Source organism: Sinohyriopsis cumingii, chromosome 19, assembly GCF_028554795.1.
Source record: "Sinohyriopsis cumingii isolate HCF-2022 chromosome 19, ASM2855479v2, whole genome shotgun sequence".
In the NCBI taxonomy this organism is placed as follows: domain Eukaryota; kingdom Metazoa; phylum Mollusca; class Bivalvia; order Unionida; family Unionidae; genus Sinohyriopsis; species Sinohyriopsis cumingii.
Genome location: NC_142979.1, coordinates 36,281,108 through 36,304,044, shown reverse-complemented (window position 1 = coordinate 36,304,044; position 22,937 = coordinate 36,281,108). Strand labels below are relative to the sequence as shown.

General features: G+C 33.5%; 1 protein-coding gene across 5 annotated transcripts in view; it reads left to right on the top strand.

The window, feature by feature from the left end:
• Positions 1 to 789: 789 nt before the first annotated feature.
• The window catches only part of LOC149775445 (required for meiotic nuclear division protein 1 homolog), a 69,729-nt gene continuing 47,581 nt past the window's right edge, over positions 790 to 22,937 (top strand). The window contains exons 1-5 of one of the 5 annotated variants that reach the window (XM_089944134.1): positions 790 to 1,051; positions 5,481 to 6,070; positions 6,693 to 6,813; positions 10,538 to 10,610; positions 21,214 to 21,253. In XM_089944134.1, coding sequence (XP_089800260.1) covers positions 5,540 to 6,070; positions 6,693 to 6,813; positions 10,538 to 10,610; positions 21,214 to 21,253 — 765 coding nt within the window. In that variant the 5' untranslated portion in view covers positions 790 to 1,051; positions 5,481 to 5,539. Of the gene's footprint in view, positions 1,052 to 1,210; positions 1,340 to 5,480; positions 6,071 to 6,692; positions 6,814 to 10,537; positions 10,611 to 21,213; positions 21,254 to 22,937 lie in introns of those variants that run through there. The other 4 variants (XM_089944136.1, XM_089944135.1, XM_089944133.1 and 1 more) reach the window with 4 other exon arrangements.

Genomic DNA, 22,937 nt, shown 5'->3' with positions numbered 1-22,937 from the left:
TGTTTACCCACCATGTCGGACAGTTCTGCGCGTCGGTTAATTCTGCGCAACGATAAGTCATTTCTGTAAATATTGGATCACGTGTTATTTTGGTTAAAAAATCCATTTTGTATCAAGAAAGAACGATCGTAATATAAATAAGAAAAGTGATGTTCTTAAAGTGTACACAAATATCCCACATTTAGTCTCGAAATGCACATGAAAATATGATTTCTAAATGGCAACATGTAGACCCACTCCATGAGATTCTTGAACCTGTAACCCAGAAAATCTGATTTACTATGCATCTTTTAGAATCATACAAATAAATACATTATATAAAAGATAGAAATGTGTACATTAAAACACTACTGCATTTTAATCCAAGTTTCCAATTTTGCAAGAAGTTGTTCCACACGTACAAAATCGTCTGCTAACCAACGTGTCAACTTGCCCCTAGAACATAAATTCTCAAGAAATTGCCAGGCGTATAGTCTGTTTCTAAACTCTGTAGTGATTTTTCCCCCATCAACAAGACGTTGTAAACGTATTGCATCCTATTCGTTGTTGTTGTTTTTATCTTCCACATAATAACTTATTTTTTTATGAAATGTTGAACGTAACTAACTTTTTTACAAGATCGGTTTATTTTGCTTAATATCTCTTGCCATTTTTTGGCATTTTTACGTTGAATTTCGTAAAACTAACTATAAACCTGACCTAATTACTCGACCGAACTGCTGACAGAAACAGACCAAAGTAATATATTTCATTTCCATAGCCCAATGGATAAACATTACATCTCTCTAAAGCTGTGAGCAGAATCGGCAGACAAATCGAGAGTCAGGAAAACACTGGGGTGGTATGCCCTGTATCCAGAATTAATATTATTTTGAACAGAATATTCTGGTGACAATTGCATCATTTCAAATGGTATGCATTGCTTTATTTTATTTTCGTCAATCGGTTGAATTCGGTTTGCGTGTTGGTTCAATATTGGAGACGGAAACCTTAGGTACGCAGAAATGCCCGACAGGATTGTAAATATATATTGCGTCAGTCACAAAGCATGGTACGTACTATACTGATAATGTAATTGTTTATTATTATTATTATTATTCGTATTATTATTATTATTATTTTTATTGTTGTTGTTGTTGTTGTAACTGTGTTTTCCGAACATTTTTTGATACCGGCTTTTCTGGAATGTTATATCGCTGAACCGAGAATATGTCAATTCAAGATGGTGTCATCCTCGAGGTGGTAAAAATGTGTTGTTTATAAATGTAGGTTAACTCATTGGTGAATGGATGTCAGCTGCAAACACTTACGCTGAATATAAATTTGTTATATAATAAAGGTAAATGTTGTTCTCAGTTCGTAGACTGCAAGTAAATTTATGAAGGAAGAGTGTAGGCGGTTGCACAGGGGACGTATCGTTGCTTCACAGGCACTTGATTCTGGGGTAAAATAATGTGTACAATCACTATATAGTGAGTGTACACATTAGTTTACCCCAAAATCATGTGCCTGTGCGTTGGTTACATTTTTACAACTAACCTGTCATATACGTAGTATATAATAACTACGAGGGAGGACACTTGTCTCCTTGCTCGAGCGACCTATTTAAAAATAAACGCTGATATTTCAAGCTACGCTTTGCGTAGCTCAGTAAATTTGGTACCGATATTTAGCACAGGCATTGGACTGTATCCCTATCAAAAGTTTGACTTAATATCTTACCTATAAGGAAAGCCAAATCATTTTTCCACGCTACTGCTGGACATGGTCCTGATTGCGCCCGCTTAAAGGTCACCTGTCACCTATATTGTACAAACGCGTGATATTATTATAGTTATAAACAAAACACATTGGTTATTTATGCACACCATAAAAATGTTTGATTAGACTTAAAACTCCGCTTTATAAAATGTAAAAATTATTCGGCAATCTCCGTAAACAATCGGTAGTTTCCGCGTGCCAAAACCAGATATGATGTACATTTATCCTTCTATTCAACCTAGCCATTCTAGTGCTTAATTTCCCCATGTAAATGTCTATGTGATACAGCATACAATTGTGCTTTTGTACAGAAAATATGGTGCACTGTGTTGCATCCGGATGTAAACAAAAGAGAGATGATGGAAAAAGGCGTTCTTTCTTTTTCCGAAAAAACGTTTACCAGAAAAAAGTGTATTTAATCTGTGGGAAAGAATAGGGGAGAGATGGGAAAGTTGTATCATTTATGCCGGATTATAGTGAATTTGGCCCCAAAGACAATTCGGCCCAACTCGAAATACAATTCGGCCAAACTTAACAATAGTTTGTACGTTCTTTTTCTCCAACAAAAAAGTAGATGCAATGTAAGATAGGTTTTAGGGGGAACAAAATAAATTTAAACAAGCTACTTAGATTTTCTTTGAAAGAAACTAAACATACTTCGTAACGTACATATTTATGAGATAAAACACAAACTGACATATCTTGCTTGTTCTAATTAAAATATTTACATACATTTTTATGCTAAAAAATATATGCATCTGCACAACGACATTCTCAGTTTAAGTCTTCCGGTCAAATTATCAATAACCATTTATATAAAAAAGTACGTAACAGATAATATTCTACATAATACGTATACATTTTGCTAAGGGTAGTGTACATGACATATCATAAGAAATATACTTAATTTTAGGCTTCACGTTGTAACACAGCTGCATACAATATATACTAGATTACACACAAGAGAGAGAGAGAATAATGATGAGCATTTTGTCAGTATTTAGTTGCTGCAATATGAAGCTCTTACCAGTTAATTTTATTGTTTGTTTTTATTTTTCAAGTTATCTTAGTGTTTGCGCACGTAAATTGAAAGCTTGTCATTACTGGTCAATATCGTAAATCATATTTGCTCCATTAATCCGTACAAATTAGAAAGGAAGTAAGTTTGTGTTTAATGTGTGCCCCTCCTCCCCAACCCCACACACACTCACGGTACAAAATAAATTGATAAACATACACTTGTTTGAAAATAAAATGAAAGAAATTAAACTTGCACTGTTATCATATATTCCTTCTTTTTTCATCATGCAAAAATTATTTTAAAAAATATATATATCAAGGAACTTCATATATGTAGCAGATGCTGGCTTGCATATGCATCCTTAGTGTAGTGTGTATAGCTTATGTCAAATAACAAAATCACAAATGAGACGAAAGTATTGCTTGAGGGCACCTGCCATTTACGCATTATAAGTTACTTATTGCAAACTGACCCAGATTGTATAGTATCCAGGTTAACTATAAGTCGGTATCTCGCAAATAAAAAAGTCATTATTTTAAAATACATTCAGTGTGAGTGCAAATGATAATCTTTTTGCTAGCATGTGTTACAAAATTATTATTAAAGGGAAGTTATTATTGTGTATACTATTTACCCTGCAGACATCAATTATGATTACATGTGGCTAACAAATAGAAGCCCAGGTGATAACCATAACCAGCAGGAGCAATAAACTCATTGTTTAAACTTACCAACAGGATATCAAACACGGAGGTTATTTTATTACAATGCAAATCAACCCCGAATCTTGACTTGAGTATCTTTTTAGTGTGCCAATTTTTTCTTCTGAAGTCAGCCGACAAAAGGAAGTCGAGTTTGGTTCCTTTGGATTCTTTAATTGTGCCGATTTCTTTCATCTTTTTATATAAAGTTTGCCGACACAGGGAAGCCAGCATTGATTATTTTTACCTGTATTAACGGGAATTTTGAAAATAAATTGAAACAATGGAACAGTTTTGAAAGCGACAAAATCTAGTGCTTCGTGCACTCATACCAATATAAAGCTGAAAAGTAAATTAGTTTTCATTAGTTTCATCTAAATATTCCCTACCCATAGTTTATAGTGTTTTATTTTTCGACAACAAGAAGCTTGTACTTCGTCTTGTAGGGATAAATGTACGCCATTTCCGGTTGCGTCCTCTATAGGTGGGAAATCGTAACTAAGGGGAAGTAACAGCGTTGTATACTTCTATTTCGAGTAATTAAATTATTATTTCTTCTTTAAACTTGATAAATTTTTTGTTCTTTTTGTGCGAGTATAACTATTTTTAATCATGTAACGCAAATCTGATTTAAATAGGAAAATGTTGGAGTACGGCCGGTGACCTTTAATATACAAAAATAATGCGTTGAATGGAATACTACCTTCTCATTGTCCAACTGAAAATAAGTTAAAAATAAATACAGGACGTCATTTTGCTTTAACCAATGAGAGGACATTATTCCATTCAGCGGTTGTTACAAGTCTTGCATCAGGTGTGTGTGTGTGTGTGTGCAAGCATGTTTTATTTTGCCAGAACATTAAATATGAAGTCATAGCGGTAAGAAATGTTATATATGTAAGAGTTTTGGGATCTGTGTCTCAGGTATTACTAATATTAGTACCCCATTCCTGTATCATTGGCAGGGTACTAACATGAGCATATATGTGTCACTGGAGCATGCCGCTTGTTTGGCCAAATATCAACAATTTGACCATGTTCCTTGCATATAATGAAATAAATTTAGTACTCTTATTTAATACCGGAATTATCACAAATCACTGTAGAAATAGCTGTAAAATCTTGTTTACCTTTCTTATCTGATACTTTTGTTTAGATCATCCACCATATTAGTTCAAATAATGATTACTTCCATTCTCAGCCTCGTTTATTTGTGTGCGATATAAGGATACTGAGGCCTTATTTGGAAATGTAAACAAATCGTATTAAAAATATGGTGCGGTTTGAGTCATAAATTCTGTGCATTAAAAGTGAGTATGATTGATCGGTAAGTTTGAAATGCCACCTAGAAGCCATCATTCACCACTTGATTGATAATAACATAGCGTAGAATATCTAAATATGGTCTGGCAGTCCTTATCTAGAAAAAGGGTCATGGTGAGAGTCTCTTGATAGCTGTCATGGTGGACATGGTGAGATTAGTGTAACCATGCCAATTTCTTTTATTGTGTAAGGGCTTAATCAATTCAAAATAAGCCAAACCTTTTTTACAACATGATTATACTTATGTAGTAGTTTTTCTGACTTTAGTAATTTTTTTGGCTTCATTACATGATATGGGATCAGTTCGTCGCCTCAGCCACAACAAATTAAGTTGAGGCTATTACATCATAGCTATGTCTCAGGGTCCTAATACTAATACTATAATGGAGCGGGTATGAGATGTACTTGTAACTGTGAGTAGTACAGAGTAATCAAGATGTTACGAATAGTGTATTACATCTGGCACTGTATAAAACGTTTAAGGATTTGCAAGCCACTACATTTTTTGTTGCATGTCATTTAAAACATGCTAAAAATAATACAGTATGGTTGTCAAATGAACCGATATTGTTACTCTTGTCACCTGTATATCCATGTTTTCAAGTTACAATAATGAATCCAATATTGAATTGAATGGGAATGTCAATAATTGGGATAAATTTTCTTTATTTCAGGCTGACTAAATTTGGCAAAAGTTTCCAAGTACATCTATTCCATAACTTCAAATGAGAAAATGAGAATAGCAAAAGTATTTTATGGATTTTCTGTACATCATTGTATTCTGAATCAAACTTTTATAGGAAGACATATGATTTCTTCATCACAACTGGAGAACCATATTTCTAAATGGTGCAGACTCCATCACAGAACATATGGCAATCAGTGTACACTCAGAAATAAATTCTTAGAGAGGGTCATTACTCAACATACATGCAAGATGGCATGTGAACATTGGGCTGGTCACCAAATAATGGCATTGAAACAACAGTATGGTCACCAGATGTTTGCATGGAAACACCATTCAGAACAGATGTTGGCCTGGATGTACCAGTCTGGACATCAAGTTTCTACACATGCATCTTTAAAGCATGTTTCTCAGAAGAACAGTTCACAGTTGAGAAATTTTTCTAGATTTCTTTCTCCTTGTATATGTGCTCAAGTTACTAAGAAATATTATAGCACAGTACCAGTTCAGAAACCATCAATATCAGCAGTTCTCTCAGTGAAACGCACTGCACGAAAAAAGCAACCTGCTGCTGTGGAGGTATGTTATACAAAATGATGCATCCACCAGAATGATTACTTAATATGATACAGTGATCCTTTAACATAAAGAATGATTCCAGTTCTATAAGCATGGCTCACATTGGGTCAGAAAAATGGGATAAGTGGCTTCTCACCTCTCTCTAGATGCAAAAAAGTGGGCATGTCAGAGGCAGAAGTGAAAAAGAACCTGCATAAATGTAATTTTCAATCTCAAAAGTGGGCATGTCAGAGGCAGAAGTGAAAAAGAACCTGCATAAATGTAATTTTCAATCTCAAAAGTATATTTTGTATTTAACATGTCAGCAAGTTTAGTCTTTTCAGTGGTCATTATAAAATAATATAGTTTTGCATGAAGTGCAGGAAAACGCTGGAGAGTTCATCCAATTTAACATTTCTTTATTCAAAAATGGATAACTTGATTGCAATAGGAGTTAATAAAAGAAAAAGTTGTGAAGATTTTTATAACACTGTATTACAATGACATTTGATTTTTTCCTCAGCATTTTTGATGAACTCCTGAAATAAAAGCACCATATTAACTTGTTCATTATTGACTAGAGCAGTATGTACATTTTTTTCAACTCTGACTACGTGTGTTGCATTTTGATTTATTCTTTCAGGAGTTGAGGCACATTGATAAGAATGTCACAGCTTATGCCTTGTCAGAGGAGTTGCTTCTTGACGATATGAAAAAGGCCTTGATGGAACAGAAGCTGTATGAGGTCATAAATCTACCAGAGGGTACGTCTTGATCCATACATTTCAGATAAATTTACATTTTATGTGTTCCACAAAGTACTTGCGAAAGGGAGATGTGTTAAGCCTTTTCACAACCTGTACAGGAGACTTAGAATTGTTTCAATCCATCTCTTTATTTATGTGTTTGTTTTTTCATCCATCATACTTTCTTTTCCACTATGTAACTTTGAAGCTATAATGCACTAAATTGATTACTACACTTACAAATGACTACTGGAGATGTGTTGGGCACACCACTTTTGTGGTCCTTTCTATACGGTCAGCTTCAAAGAAAGGCATTTTCAGTTTCCTGTCTTTCCATCCACCTTGCTTTCTTTTCCATGGTGTGATTCTTTTGCTGTTTGAGATAAGTTAATAAAACTGTAGGCTTATGAAACTTTACCAGAGAGAGTGTTTTGTACTGTATTTGGAGTCCAGTTTTCAATGTCAGGGTGAATAATCAATAGTTTTTTTTATTATCACCTGATCAGTGAAGTTCAGAGAAGATATAGCATTTAATACATTTGTTCTGGTGATCCATTCATGTTTTCCATTGTTAAGTGTTCATTTATTTGTTTGTTCATCATGCCCTTAAAATATTAGACCTTTTTTCATCTACACTTAATAAAATTGATATGTGGATGCATCTTGGAAAGAGTAACTCAGCCATGCCAGAAAATATATATATATATATATATATATATATACACACACACACACACACACACACACCTCTCCCTCGATAACTCGCACACAGCGTGGTCCATAAACATCAACCACACTATAAGTTTGGCGCGAGTTATCAAGAGACCTATAAAAATGCCAAAACTAATAAAGGATTCGACATAAAGGCGAAATGGGTGGGTTGGCAGGTTGTATTGTTGAATTTTCAATTTATAATTGGGCTGAGATTAACTGTAAATAAATATCTCTTCATAAAAGTGTACTTTGTTGATTTTTTCCTCATAGAGCAACATTAATTTCAGGATAAATTGCAGTATATTTTGGACATCATCAAAAACATTATTCCACATGGTTTCCGTTCGCTTAACACATACCATTTCACACATTGTGTACTATGTCACTAGTTTGCGTGTTGAATTGGTTATGTTCTAGTTTCATTGTTTGATCCAAATCAGACGGTTTTTTGTAATACTAAAGATCGACACTCTTTTTGAAAAACATTGTCGATAGATAGATAGACAGACAGACAGACACACACGCTTGACAAATATAACTTCACATTTTGAAAAGTCAGTTAATTTTTTTGTTACTCCTTGATTTCTCTGCCGCCGAGCAAAATCCAGCAGATTTCTCAACTGTAGGATCTTTACATAGTCAGAATTTTGGGTCTCCAGCAAACGTATCAAAATGTGAAACCATTTTCGATTGGCCAAATAAAATGAATTTTGATAATGGTAGTGACCTCAAGAACTTAGGCTCAGATTTGCATGCCCTTGAATTTTTTCTTTGTACCTTCCTTGCTTGATTCAACACAGGTCTCTTTTAATTGATTTTTTAATGCAACAAACACTTCCCCAAGTTGTTGTTCAAAACAATACAGGCATGTAATTAGGTTCTCACAGAAGTACTCACGGGATTCTATGTGACGGTCGATCAACTCTTTTCATGTTTTCATAGAACAGAATATGTTGCAATCATAATGTTTACACTGAAATGAAATTAAAGGATTAGAATGTGGCTTTCACACAGCAAGACGTTTAATTGGTGTTTATTTCATTCTATGTTGTGACCTGTTAACATTTACCACAAGTTTGCATTGATTGCTATTTCACCAGACTGTTTATTTACAGTGTATTGACAACTATTTATCATAAAATACTTACATAGTATATGCTTATTTAGAACTTGCAAATTTCACAATATGGATTCAGTCTTTACAGGCATTAATCACCATTTTCGATCATGAAAGGAGTGACGTATGAAGGTTTAATTTACCAATTCTTATCATAATTTTTTAACATTCAGCTATTTTAAAGATATTTAAAATATATTTTCTTTGAAAAAATTTGGAGCCAAGCTAGATACTACGTTATAAGCAGGATCGCGGGTTATCAAGAAGGGAGTGGTACATATATATATATATATATATATATATATATATATATATATATATATATATATATATATACATATATATATATATATATGCCACTCCTTCGGTCCGAGTGATCTAAAGTGCTCTCCATTACGGATCACTGCCTTCTCATCTCTGTCTGCGTGTGTTCGAGTCTAGGATTCGGCCAATGTGGGTATGTGAGAAAGTTTTCCAGTAGCTTCTCGTCAGCCGGTGGTTTTTCCTTGGGTTTTCCTCCACCATTAATACTGGCTGCCATGCATAGCCTATCGTGTGCTGAAAAATGGCGTTAAACCCCACAACAACAACAAAACCACTCCCTCGATAACTTTGCCCTGATAACTCTCAAATCCTCTTATAATCCGGGGTTAGGCTTGGATCCCATTTTTTAAACCAGAAAAATACTCAAAAGATTCCCTGATTCTGCCCCCTCCCCTCCACGGTTTTCTTGATGTCAAAGCAATTTTTTTCCAGTTTTTGGGGGTCCCTTGGTAACTTGCGCATTGCTTATAGTGCGGTCTGTGTTTGTGGACCCCATTGTGCACGAGTTATTGAGGGAGATTGTATATACATACATACATACATACATATATATATATATATATATATATATATATATATATATATATATATATATATATATGTATGTATGTATGTATATATATACTTTAATTCAGAGATACAAGGATATTTCTTCTGTATTCATCACAAAACAGTTTGTTGTATCCCAATTTGGCATCGTTTTCATCTTAATTTTCTATAATTCAGTGACAAGTGAATGGTTACAAATGATCAGTATAAAAATTGTTTGAAATCATATTGTGCTGCTGGTGTATAAAATATTCAGTCATGATAATTTGCACCTCCTTCTGCAAGTTTTACATGTATCTTGTGTTGAGGTAGATTTTGACCCTCCATGAGCCTGGTTTCCAATCTGTACATGAGTAATTTTTGTCCAAAGACTGAAGATTTATTATAAGCTTGGTTTCCAATCTGTACATGAATAATTTTATCCAAAGACTGAAGATTTATTATAAGCTCGGTTTCCAATCTGTACATGAGTAATTTTATCCAAAGACTGAAGATTTATTATAAGCTTGGTTTCCAATCTGTACATGAGTAATTGTTGTCCAAAGACTGAAGATTAATTATAAGCTTGGTTTCCAATCTGTACATGAATAATTTTTGTCCAAAGACTGAAGAGTTATCATTGGGAGATAGACCACTGTACTATGTGTGATCCTAAATTATGAAAAGTTATTTCTTTTTCTGCAGTTGCATAGGATATATTTTTGTTTTAAAATGAGGAACCTGGTTTGTTAAAATTCACCTTGATACAAGATCTTTAGATAATCCACCAAAAAGATGGAGATTTTGACTAGATGTAAGTTGAAAGTTGTTAAATTACCTCAGTCTCTGTCAATTACCAATAGTTAGTGTTTAGTTGCATAATTTCAGATATGAAATACAACATTTTAGTATACATGTTCTAGGATATATGCACAGTGGAGCTGTGACATTTTGTATGCATGTGTGTGGAGAGGAAAAGACATATCGGTGCATCCCATATTATAGATTCAGTATATGCTGAATTTGTAAAATATAAAAAAAATGTGTTCATTTTTTCAGATGTTACGGATGTTTTAGCAGTCAAAGCCATATACAAAATCAATCCACTTCAGAGAGAAATTTTCTACTTCAGGTAATTATTTTACTGGAACTTTTATGTTAAGTAGAAAAGATTTTATAAATTGTTAATTTTAAAAAATATAGTATATGATCCTAAAATTTAATATTCACTAATTTAATGCTGTCTGAACTTGCATGATGATAATATATTTATGAACAACAAGATCTGTCTTGGCAGTCAGTTGTGAAAATTGGTAACTGGATATAGCTGTCATCACCTCTTCTTTATGTGCCAAGATATGCTAAGGATTGACCAGTGACTGTAGGCTAAAAGATATTCTCTTATTTCTGTGAGTGAGATTTTTGTTTGCAATTTTATTATTGCTGTTGTGGGGTTTAACACCATTTTTCAGCACATGATAGGCTATACATGGTGGCCAGTATTAATGGTGGAGGAAGAACCAGGGAAAACCCCAGAAAGAACCACCGACCCACAAGAAGCTATTGGCGAGCTTTCTCACATATCCACATTGGCTGAATCCGCGACTCGAAACCCATCCAGACAGAGGTGAGATGGCAGGTATCTATAATGGAGAGTGCTTTAAACCACTCAGTCACTCGGGGCCCCTGCAATTTTATTTAAATAGCCTCCTTGCAATGTTCTCAATATTAAGTCATCATGCCAGGTATTTCATGCATGAATTGCAAGTTTCATGTAAAGAAATCACATACTATAGATAATTGCTGACATGAAAGTTTCTTGTGATGGATATAAAATTAAATGAAAAATCTACAAGTATAAAAATCATTCTCAACAGAAGAAACAAATAAAAGTGTATTAGTGTAAGCTGGTTGAATGTTAAAACAATATCATAGTCAAAGAGCTACTTAGGATAGTTCCAGTTCAGTTTTGCCAGCTTGATTGCTTTCAACATTTTTTATGCTTGCAGCACTGTATGCATGCTGGGAAGTTTTTACTAAAAGATGTCTTATGGTTTTGCTAAATAAAAACCTTGTCCTTCAGACATTCAGTGACAATTATTAAAATATCTAGCTTGTCCCTCCTGTTTCATGGCCATAGTGGTCATCTTTTAAATCTTGTTTTCGCAACATCGCCTGAATTGATAGCCATAGAAACACAAGATTGTCACTATAAGACATTATGATAGGCATTGCTGATGAAATTTCCAATATGGCTGCCATGGTAACCATATTTAAAGTCATGTCATAGCTACCTCTTATGAACAGTTGGTAATTTTTGACCTGGGGTTGTAAATGAGAAACTTCTTTAGTAGTTGGTCCTAATTCTAGATGGTAGTGATCAATAGCGGCCATCTTGTAAACTTTTTTATCAACTCCTCTTGAAGTGATAGTTATATTGACATGGAGTTTTCACTAAAATTCTTCTCAGTGTATGTAGTTAGTCCTAAAGGAAAATGTGACCTCTCAGAATTTGAAAACTCTCTAAACTGCTACTTTCCCATAAACGGATCACCATACAGATATTGACACTCCCAAAATAACTAAGAAATCGTAACTTACATTCTTATAATATATATTTATTCCCACATTGGAATAGTGCTGATCCATTGACGTAAATGGCTATTTTGATACCATATCTGAAAATCTTTATATGACTTAATTATTGTACTATGTAGCTGGTTCTGAATGAAAATGAGGCTCATCTGACCTTAAACCAAAGGGGCCATCTTGAAAATCTTGTTATAATAATATTGCTGTGTCATTCACATGAATGGTGGCATTGACACTGACTTTTCAATGAAACACTTTAAAAATATTTTTTGGTTATGAATACAGATGGTGTAGATCAAACCATAAACATATCTGTGCTTTTAAGATGAAGTTTAAATTTGCAATTTGTATGTGAACTCAGGAACCGGTGAATTTTGACAAGACTTTATATTTAGTTGTATTCCAAGGAACAAGTTGATAGTCCTCACTCTGGCTTTCATTTTAAGGTCGGAGGCCCTTACTCCAGTATGCTAAAATCCTGGCAGTGTTTTTGACACAACAAATGTGCTTTTTTCGATCACTGCATGCCTCAATGCAAGGTAGTTTTGCCATGTATACTCTTTGAATGCCAGTTTGGTGTTTGCAATATATGCAATGTATCAAATGCTCTTCCTTTGTTGCTGTGCTTTATGAAGTCACACTCTATCAATCTGGAGGTCAGAAACTTAGTTTTGCATGATATAATTCCTTCCCTGAATTGCAGTCATGTTTTCAGCATTTTACCTTTAATATGGAATCATATTTCATTGCTCCAAACTTGGCAATTCAAGCTACTAAAAAATCAATATTTGCATTCTATGTATGGCATTTAGTCCTTCAGTGGCATGCTACCACTGTTTGCAAAACAGCCATTATTTTTTAATAAAGATGACTGAAATGTTATCATTTAAGGCAACAATAATTGTTATAATATTGGTGTTTTAACATGCTTCTTTGATTTACATATATTCAAATGAATTGTTTCAATAAGCAGACTTGGGTTTAATTACTTTCGTTTATTACAATTACAAACTTTCATTTATTACAATTACAATTATGATGTGCTTGCAGATGTCAATTACTATTACAATTTCAGTTGCTAGAAGTTATGAATGTTCGATTACAGTTACAGTTGTCCAGTTATTTTTGTTAGTTGCAAATATAATTACTTTTACCCCATTATGAGACACAAAAAAGACAAATAATTTTGGTCTGGGTATTTTATGCAGCTGTTATATCAAAACTCTACATTATTAGCAAACATACACATATTGACATGAATATGATTATATGTTGTAAATTATAAGAAATATTTGATAAGGAATACAAATACACAAACCAGTTAATAAAATGCTGACTACAACTGTTAAACATTAAATTTTCAAACTGATCTGTCAGCCTACATCTTTCTGGCCTAAAGATTTGAAAAAGAGTCACTCTACCGGAGCTGATGAATCAGGATCTATATTCCTGCCTTTATTTTTAACCTAATAACACCTCAAGGTAAGGCAATCATGTATATTTAACCAATTTTGTAATTTGTTTGGAATTATAGTTACATTTATCTTTGTTGATCTACTTGACTTGTAATTGAACAATTTTCATCTGATTTAGTATTTCAACACATTCAGCTTTTAGCCAAAATTATTTTTGATATTTCTAAAAAAAAACCTTTAAGCATATATATAATCATTTATATATGCACAGTTTTCTTACTAAAACCTTAGCCTTACTGCTTATTCTATATTAATTCCTATATTATTAACCTAACACCTGGCAGTTAAGATAAAATGGTACATGTAAGTTTTTCATTTTGTTTGGAATTTAAAAACAACTATTATCTTTGCTTTTGTAATTGACTTGTAATTAAACAATTGCACAAATCTAGAACATCTCTTGCAAATACAATTATAATTACACCATGTTTATGATGTTCAGTTATAATGAAAATTAAAAATGTAGAGTACAGTTTGAGCTCCGCTATGGCATGTTCCGTTATAACATGAATTCGGGTATAACATGGTTGTGGCATGGCTCCCAAAATTTCATATACATGTACTTTTCTCACATACAATTTTTTATTCTTTCTTAAAAGAACAAAAAGTAGCATGTAATAAGTTTACTGTAACTTCTGGGGAAGAGATCCTGTATCAATTCTAATATAAGATGATCGTGGCATGACTCCTGAAATTTCATAAATGTGTATTTTTCTCGTGCTTGAAAAATAATTTTCTACTTAAAAGTACGACATATAACGTGTAAAAAGTTTATTCTGGGATCTTGCTGGGCAATGCCAATGTCACTGTTTGCTGGCAAGAAATTATACCATCCGGTGATCCCCCCACCAGTATTATTAGCAGTTTAAACTTGTATATACAGCCTTGGGTTTGGAGTGAAGACATTATGAAAGGAAGCCGCAAACTTGTTTTATGCACTGGATTTACATTTTGTTGGACAAACAAATTCATTGTTCATATTGACAAACCATCTGAACTATGTATTGTTATATCATAATCCGCTTTATTCTGACATCTGGCCTAAGTATTGTATGCCGAGATCTCTGCATTTCTTTTCGTGTGAACAATTATGGAAACGGCTATCAACTGGATGAGGCTTTATCTCATAATGGATCTTTCAGACGAAATAGTTTTGGACTATTGGCCACTTGCTATTAATTAATATAATATTTTTGACTGACCTCGGTATCTGGATGGTAAGTAAAATTCCTGTTATTTTTCTTCATAGAATTAAATCCTTCAGTACACTTATATTTTCTGTAGTAATCCCTGTCAAAAAAGAACAGAACACTTGGGTATTCCTCATCTGTTGGCCTATTTTCAATTTCTGGCATGTGTGGAAGGCAGCATCACTCCGCTACCAGAAATGTCACACATAAATACAAAAACAAAAATAAACAATGGAGATCTCTACTTATTGGTTTATTTATGCTACTATGACTAGCTATAATTGACCAACTTTTGAAGGCAGGAAAAGAAACTGATACAATTGACTAAACAATGGCTAATTTCTTTTGTTTTTAAAATTTACCCAGAAAAAAATAGTTTGGCTGAAACTTCAAAGAAAACTGATCACCTTTGAAGAAAAAATCTTTCTATATAAATACAAGGCCAAAAGAAATGAAATCATTCTCAATCAATGTTCTACAATTATTTAATATAATTGTGCCGCAATAAGAAACATACATATGTTTGGTCCTCCAAAGCTGTCCTTTAGCGGTAACTTCAATAACACATACACCCATCATCAAAGAAAGCCGACTACAATCTACAGTAAAGCAAATAGTCATTCATCAAAGGGAGAAAAACTTAAATAAAAGCAATGGAATCGGATAGATTGTTGCATTTTCCAAAGTGACTGGAACATATTTATTGTGCCATAAATATTTAATTTTTGCAGGAAAAAAATTATGTTTATGTTGGCTACAAACAGTGGCATGAAACGCAAATTAAATGTCCAATCTTTTGAAACCATAGATATATGACCTTCAAGATAATTAAAGATAGGGTATCTTGCAAAGATGTTTGTTGACCTTTTTAATTTGTTCAAGATTTTATTTCCCCATCAATAGCCTCGTCACCTGGGGTCCTTGTCAAAAGGTTTCTGTCGTCAGATGACTAAAATCTAGGCCAATTTCAGTACATGTACATGTAACATGCAAACAAATGTAGCCTTGTACTACTTGCGACAATTGTAGTGAATTATTAAGTGACCTTGAATATAAATCAAAATGAGGACACTCATTTTTTATATAAATATATGATAGTTGTTTTTTCTAATGGGATGTGAGTCATGCATGAAGTTTATGATATGTGATGTATACTCGAATTCATGGGTTTATTATATACAAGTACAGCAATTAATGGAATATGGATTTACTACACAAATATAAGTTGTTAATATACAAGTGTTTTTCAGACTAGTTGTATTTATTTAATCAAAAGTATGTATTTTTGTGCCCGCATTTATTACACCCCTTCATCGGCCATGTTTTAGGTAAATGTTTCATTTTCTTCAGCTTAATGACAAGGTTGGTTATAATACAGTTCACTCTATAACATGGTTGGGTTCTATGGACCCCAACTACCTTGTTATAGCAGGGTTACACTGTAATTATAATTCATTACTAAATTGAACCCAAGTGTGCCAATAAGTGTACTTGACCTGTGTAAATTAGCCTTCCAAAGCAGAACTAAGAAAACAAAATCAAACTAGCTATTGTCTGTCAGTTAAGTAATCTTTGCAGTGGTTATTTGTTTTCTATGATGGCCTTTATCTTTTAGTTGACTGTGTGACAATTAACTAATAATTATCCATTGGTAATATAATTTTCCATGAGCATTAAATATTGTATTTTGCAAATCACACCTGTTTACTGTATACAGATATGACAGTGTTAAGAAAGGTCTTTCTCTTTCCCATTACTGAAAAATCATGTTTCTTTTCATGTGACCCCTCATGGTATGGCATATATGTTGACTAAGGCTGTTTGGTGAGAATGATGACACAGACAAATAATAATGGATTTTATCAAACCTAGTTCATGGTTATATCTGATTAATCCCCCAAGTGAAACCACACCAATAAATTTGCTTTTTATCCCAAAAATGTTAATGACAGTTTTATCCAGACTTAGAAGGAGGATATATGTTGAAATTGTCTGAAACAAATCAGAGATTTTCTGCAGATGATATCAAATTCAAGGTCAAAGATCACAACAAATAATTTTGTACTTACAGGTATCAGGTGAACATCTTAGTTCAGATTTGTAAGAAAATACCTTTAGTTACCAAAGTCAGCATGTTGGAGTTTCTCAAGAATACTGCAGATAGTTTAAGTACAGAACAGCTGTAATAAATCAAAAGGCAGAATTTATGGTCTAGATATGATTCCTGGAAATTCGTTTTGGCCAGTGAAGCTTATATATCAGACCCTTTGGAGAGCCTCTTATAAAACAAATGCAGTCCAGAAATTTAGTCACCTTTGTTGATTTCATCAATTGTTAGAGTGCCAATATAGAATTGGCCTATCTTTGAAATACACAAAGATTATCAGCTATGCAGCTCACTACAGAACATTTAAATCTCTTTCCCTATCTTAATTAAATTTTGAGTTAGGTTTTCATGTACAAATGCCAATAACAAATTGCCTTCACATGTGATTTTCACATTTAGTTTCAGATTATGTTATTCAAGTAGTGTTTTGAAATGACATTCATGTTTATTTTTAGCAACTAACTAGTTCCAGATTTACATGTATTGCAGCTGATGAAAATGTATCTTTAAGAACTATGTTGTTGGTCTGCATGTGTTTTTAATTTGTCTGCATTGGTCATCCAGAGAACTGAGTATTAATTTCACTGAATTAAGATCTCATCAGTTGGTGGAAGTGACACCATGGGGAAGCTAAGCATCAGTCAAAGCAAGACTGCAATCTAAAATGCCTGTTTCAATAGTAGGTCACAATGCAGTAGTGTAAGGAGAGATTGATACAGTGATTGTTATTCATGGGGTCAATTACTGTTAAAAAGTACCATGCATGGCATGAACATTTTGTAAACAAAAGCCTAATATGCTACATGTTGTTGTTGCATATTCAGAATACTAATGGATCATTACACTCCATTCTACCACAGCTAGCCTCTGTGTCAGACATAACATAATCACACCCATTGATAAAATACGTCTCACCTTGGGCCAGCATTAATAAACAGTCAAGTTGTTTTTGCCTAATAATTTACAGTGTTACCGTATCTGCTGGCCTATAAATTGAGGCAGAGTATAAGTCGAATCAGCAAATTTGGCAAACTTTCCATCCTTTATCCTTATTATAAATCGATTCTGAGTGTAAGACAAGGCCGGATCAACACCTCTGATTGTGTTTTTCACTTCACTCTACACAGCATCGTGATTTTTATCCTACCTGTAACTCAGTATTTTTCCAGTCATTATCAATAAATGTAACTAAAAGTATCTACTTTGTTTCACATATTTTAAATTATATTATGTACTTTTATCTACATATAATGATGCTGACCCAAAACTTTATTGAGTTACAGATAGGATAAAATTTGTGATGCTGTGTGGAATTAAATTATAATAACTTATGGTTTCATGAATATTAAAAGTATCACATACTCTATTTCAGATTACCAGTATATGGGAAATTGTATCATTAATACTAAAATGCATTTTCTGTGGATGGGGGGGGTGGGGATGGAGGAAAAGAAAGATAAAGAGAGAAGGATGCATATGTATTCCATCACATTTTTTTTTGTACCTCGTGATCAAAATAAAATATGGTCTGATATTTGAGAGAAAGAGAAAGAGAGAAAGTTCAGCTCTTCTTGTTTTTTTTGTTCTTTTTTTAAAACTTTATTGCCCTTATGTTGCTGAAGCTTTTGTCAAAGAGAGAAAACATTAATAAATGAAACAGTAACTGTAAACTAGGAAAATACATACCATATTCCTTCAAGGTTTAAATATTCACAATAGTTATATCCATATTGTCTCCATTAGGTTAAATCCCAAGAATGACCATTTTGCATGCTGTCTAATTTTCTTTGCAAGTATCATGACCTCTCCATTCCCAACAATTAAGATTTTGTTCAAAGTGTATATACTCTTCCTTTACTTAGATGGAAATTGTTTTTTTATCTTTGCTCATGCTAGGTGTACTTTAAATTGCTGTTGGTTCCTTTGGCTGTGAAATTTACAATATTAACCACTTGGCATTTCCTTTAACTATATGGTACAGTATTCATAATACCCATCAGTAGCCTCATTTCCCTTTTGGTAGCCTCACTAACCTGATCTGGTCTACAGAGTCTTGACCTCAAACAGGTGTTATCTTGGAATGACTGAATACAGCCATAGCATATTTAATTAGCATGTAAATACCACTACAAAACCATGTGATTCTTTTAATAATGGAAATGGAAAAAACAGTTAGAAGGAATTGCTTAACTAGTGGTATTAATTGATAATGGAATATGGTACTGCACTTGTACACAAGTAAAATCAGTCATCAGGTAAGTGAACAATACAGATTTACAATCGTGAAGACATCTCTGTCTGTCTCTCGCAATGGGGTATATGGATTATTTGATCTTTGGTACAAGAAGTAAATTGTGATGGAATATGTCATTGTCATGGTTATTCATCTTCTAACTTGTAAATTCCATGTATGCAATTAAATTTAAACAATATTATAAACAATGTACATTACAAGTACATGCTGCTTTAGTGCAATTACATCTGATCTGTGTTAATTTTTAATACCAACTATCATGTAATTGTTTAAAATACTAAATGTGGGATCCTAAATTTGTAATACATGATCTCTTCCCCAAAATGAATTTTTTTTACACCTTATTTTTTGTACTCTTGAAGAATTATTTTCCATGCCAAAAATATGATAAAGTAGTTTGGATGACATAATCCATATAAAAGTCGATTTGGAGTTTTAAGAGGAAGCTAAGATTTTCTGGTCAAAAAGTACCATTATATAGGATGGCAGATATGGTTATTAATTCCAAATTTTCTGAGTTAATTGGAAGAATTCCTCACTATTCATGGATTTACCACATTCACCTTACTGTTTCAATCAGTTACTGTATTTGCCCAGTTTATTACATGCTCCCAAATTTAAATAACATAGAGTCCAAAATAGTGACTACACTTAAGTCTGCTTTTAATGTCATAATTGGCCTATCTTTGAAACGCACAAAGATTATCAGCTCCACAACTCATGGATTCATCTGTGTGTCATATTACATCCAATTCCAAACTCAGCATCTGTCTTAATTAAAACAGTAAAGACTCCAATCTGCTGGTGGATTATATATATCTGACAGCAGATCTGTATCAACACAGTTAGCAGTTCTTTTTATGCATTACATGAATCTGACAGCAGATCTGTATCAACACAGTAGCAGTTCCTTTTATGCATTACACGAATCTGACAGCAGATCTGTATCAACACAGCAGCTCTCTTTCTCCATTACTTGAATCTAACAGCAGATCTGTTTCAACACAGCAGTTCTTTTGATGCATTACATGTTACAGTATCTGACAGTAGATCTGTATCAACACAGTTAGCAGTTATTTTTATCATTACATGAACCTGACAGCAGATCTGTATCAACACAGCAGTTCTTTGTCTGTATTACATGAATCTGACAGCAGATCTGTGTCAACACAGCAGTTCATTTTATGCATTACATGTTCCAGTATCTGACAGCAGATCTGTATCAACACAGTTAGCTGTTATTTTTATCATTACATGAACCTGACAGCAGATCTGTATCAACACAGCAGTTCTTTGTCTGTATTACATGAATCTGACAGCAGATCTGTATCAACACAGTTAGCAGTTATTTTTATCATTACATGAACCTGACAGCAGATCTGTATCAACACAGCAGTTCTTTGTCTGTATTACATGAATCTGACAGCAGATCCGTGTCAACACAGCAGTTCATTTTATGCATTAAATGTTACAGTATCGGACAGCAGATCTGTATCAACACAGTTAGCAGTTATTTTTATCATTACATGAACCTGACAGCAGATCTGTATCAACACAGCAGTTCTTTGTCTGTATTGCATGAATCTGACAGCAGATCTGTGTCAACACAGCAGTTCATTTTATGCATTACATGTTACAGTCTCTGACAGCAGATCTGTATCAACACAGTTAGCAGTTATTTTTATGCATTAAATGAACCTGACAGCAGATCAGTGTCAACACAGTTAGCAGTTCTTTTTATGCATTACATGTATCTGATAGCAGATCTGTAGCAACACAGCAGTTCTTTTTATTCATTACCTGAATCTGATAGCAGATCATTGTCAACACAGCAGTTCTTTTGGTGCATTATATGAATCTGACAGCAGATCAGTGTCAACAAAGTTCTTTTCTTCATATGAATCTGACAGCACATCTGTGTCAACACAGTTAGCAGTTCTTTTCTTCATTGCATGAATCTGACAGCAGATCTGTATCAACACAGCAGATATTTTTCTGCATCACATGAATCTGATAGCAGATCTGGATCTTCATAGTATGAGCAAATACAGTAATCGGAGTGTGAACATTTTAAATTTAAAGTTTTTCGTTTTAAAAGACTTTACTTTATATTACAGAGATGGTAGTGTTGTCTGCTGGGATATGTCAGAATCTGAGGTATGTAAACTAAATAAAACATACTTTATGTGACATAATACCAACACATGTTTTAATAAGCACAAACACCCTTTTTTCACAGAAATTCGTATATTAGCTGTTTATTTATAACCATACATGCTTTGATACTAGCATGCTTTTTTAAGTTGGACGCAGCTTCTTGTATCCACTTGCCATTCCTTATGATTAATTTTTAACTGACTACTGTGCATAACTTTTGTCTTGTTACCACTTAAAGATATGGATTAAATAAATATAAAAAGATTTTATATATGCTATACTGGCTTTAACTAGATTGGGATATAGAATGAACTTTCAGTGTGGAGAGCTCCTAATAGATAAAGGGAGCTAAATCATATAGCATCTACATAGTATGAAGTTGGTATGCAGCTATTATTATGAGCTTTAATTTCATGAAATTTACCCAAATAATAGTTTTTGGAGTGCGTATTGTAGTTATTACATCAAATATACAAAATTATATGTATTCGTTGGTACTGTCTAGCTTTTCAAACAATAGCAATCAATGAAAACATAATTATTTGTGTTTTATGTTCAGAGAACATTGTATTTTTTTAGTTTGTAAATATCTATACTGAAGAATTAACTGAAAATTATAAAAAAATTTACCTACAGTTAGACTTGTTTCAGTGCCAGTAAATAATAAATGCTAAAAAGGTAATGAATGTAGATTACAGTTTGCAATAAATCAAAATATTTTCAATTTATTATTGATTTGTTTTGCTGGTTCTGCAGATTTGCAATAAAATGCTTATGATTTGCTTATTTGCAATAGTCATGAAATTGGTCAAATTGAATTTATTTGCCATTACCTACCTACCTGAAATTGCTTAAATGCAAAACCTACCTACCTGAAATTGCTTAAATGCAAAACCAAAGTGTAACAGATGCATAGACAAACAAAAGTAATGCTGTATAATCTATCAGAGTAATTGAAGGACATAATAAAAACTATAATTTGACTTGCTCATGAAACACCATTATTCTGCCAGAAAATATGAACTGAGCACAATTCAGCGCCACCTCTATTACACCTACACATCATTATGTAGAAACAGCAGTTGAATTATATTCTAGATCAAGACCTAAAAGCGCTTGTTTCACTTCTGCTTTAGTTGGATTTCTTGTCAGCGAGGGCAAATCTGATATTTTTACATCTTATCATTTTACCAAGTTGGGAATGATTTTGAAATGCATTTAAACAGGGTCTTGTCTCCCTGAAGAGCATGCCTTGAAAATTGTATTGCTGATGCATACAGTTCTCAAAAAATCAGATCCCACACTGGAAATTTCTTAGCCTGTGCAGCAGGTGATCACATTATTTAAAGCCGCCTGATTGAAGGACCATTGTGGATTATTGACCCCATTGGTCACCAAGCTGTGCCCACATGAACAAGCAATCCCAGTTTTGCGATACATGAGGTTATGTCTCGGGTAATGGCAAGTATTCCCTTGTAGATTCAGCATCCAAGAAATATGATGTGCACATATACCAACATGCCAGAGAAGGATGCAACCTCCTGCCCTCATTTTGGGAAGTTGGTAATGTGTGGCCCCTTTGGGAACAATTATTATGCATTAGTCTATTAGAGATGAAGCCAATAGTGGATGCCTTTCAATCGTTGCCAGAGACGCTCAAAATTACATTCTCATTTTATCTGAC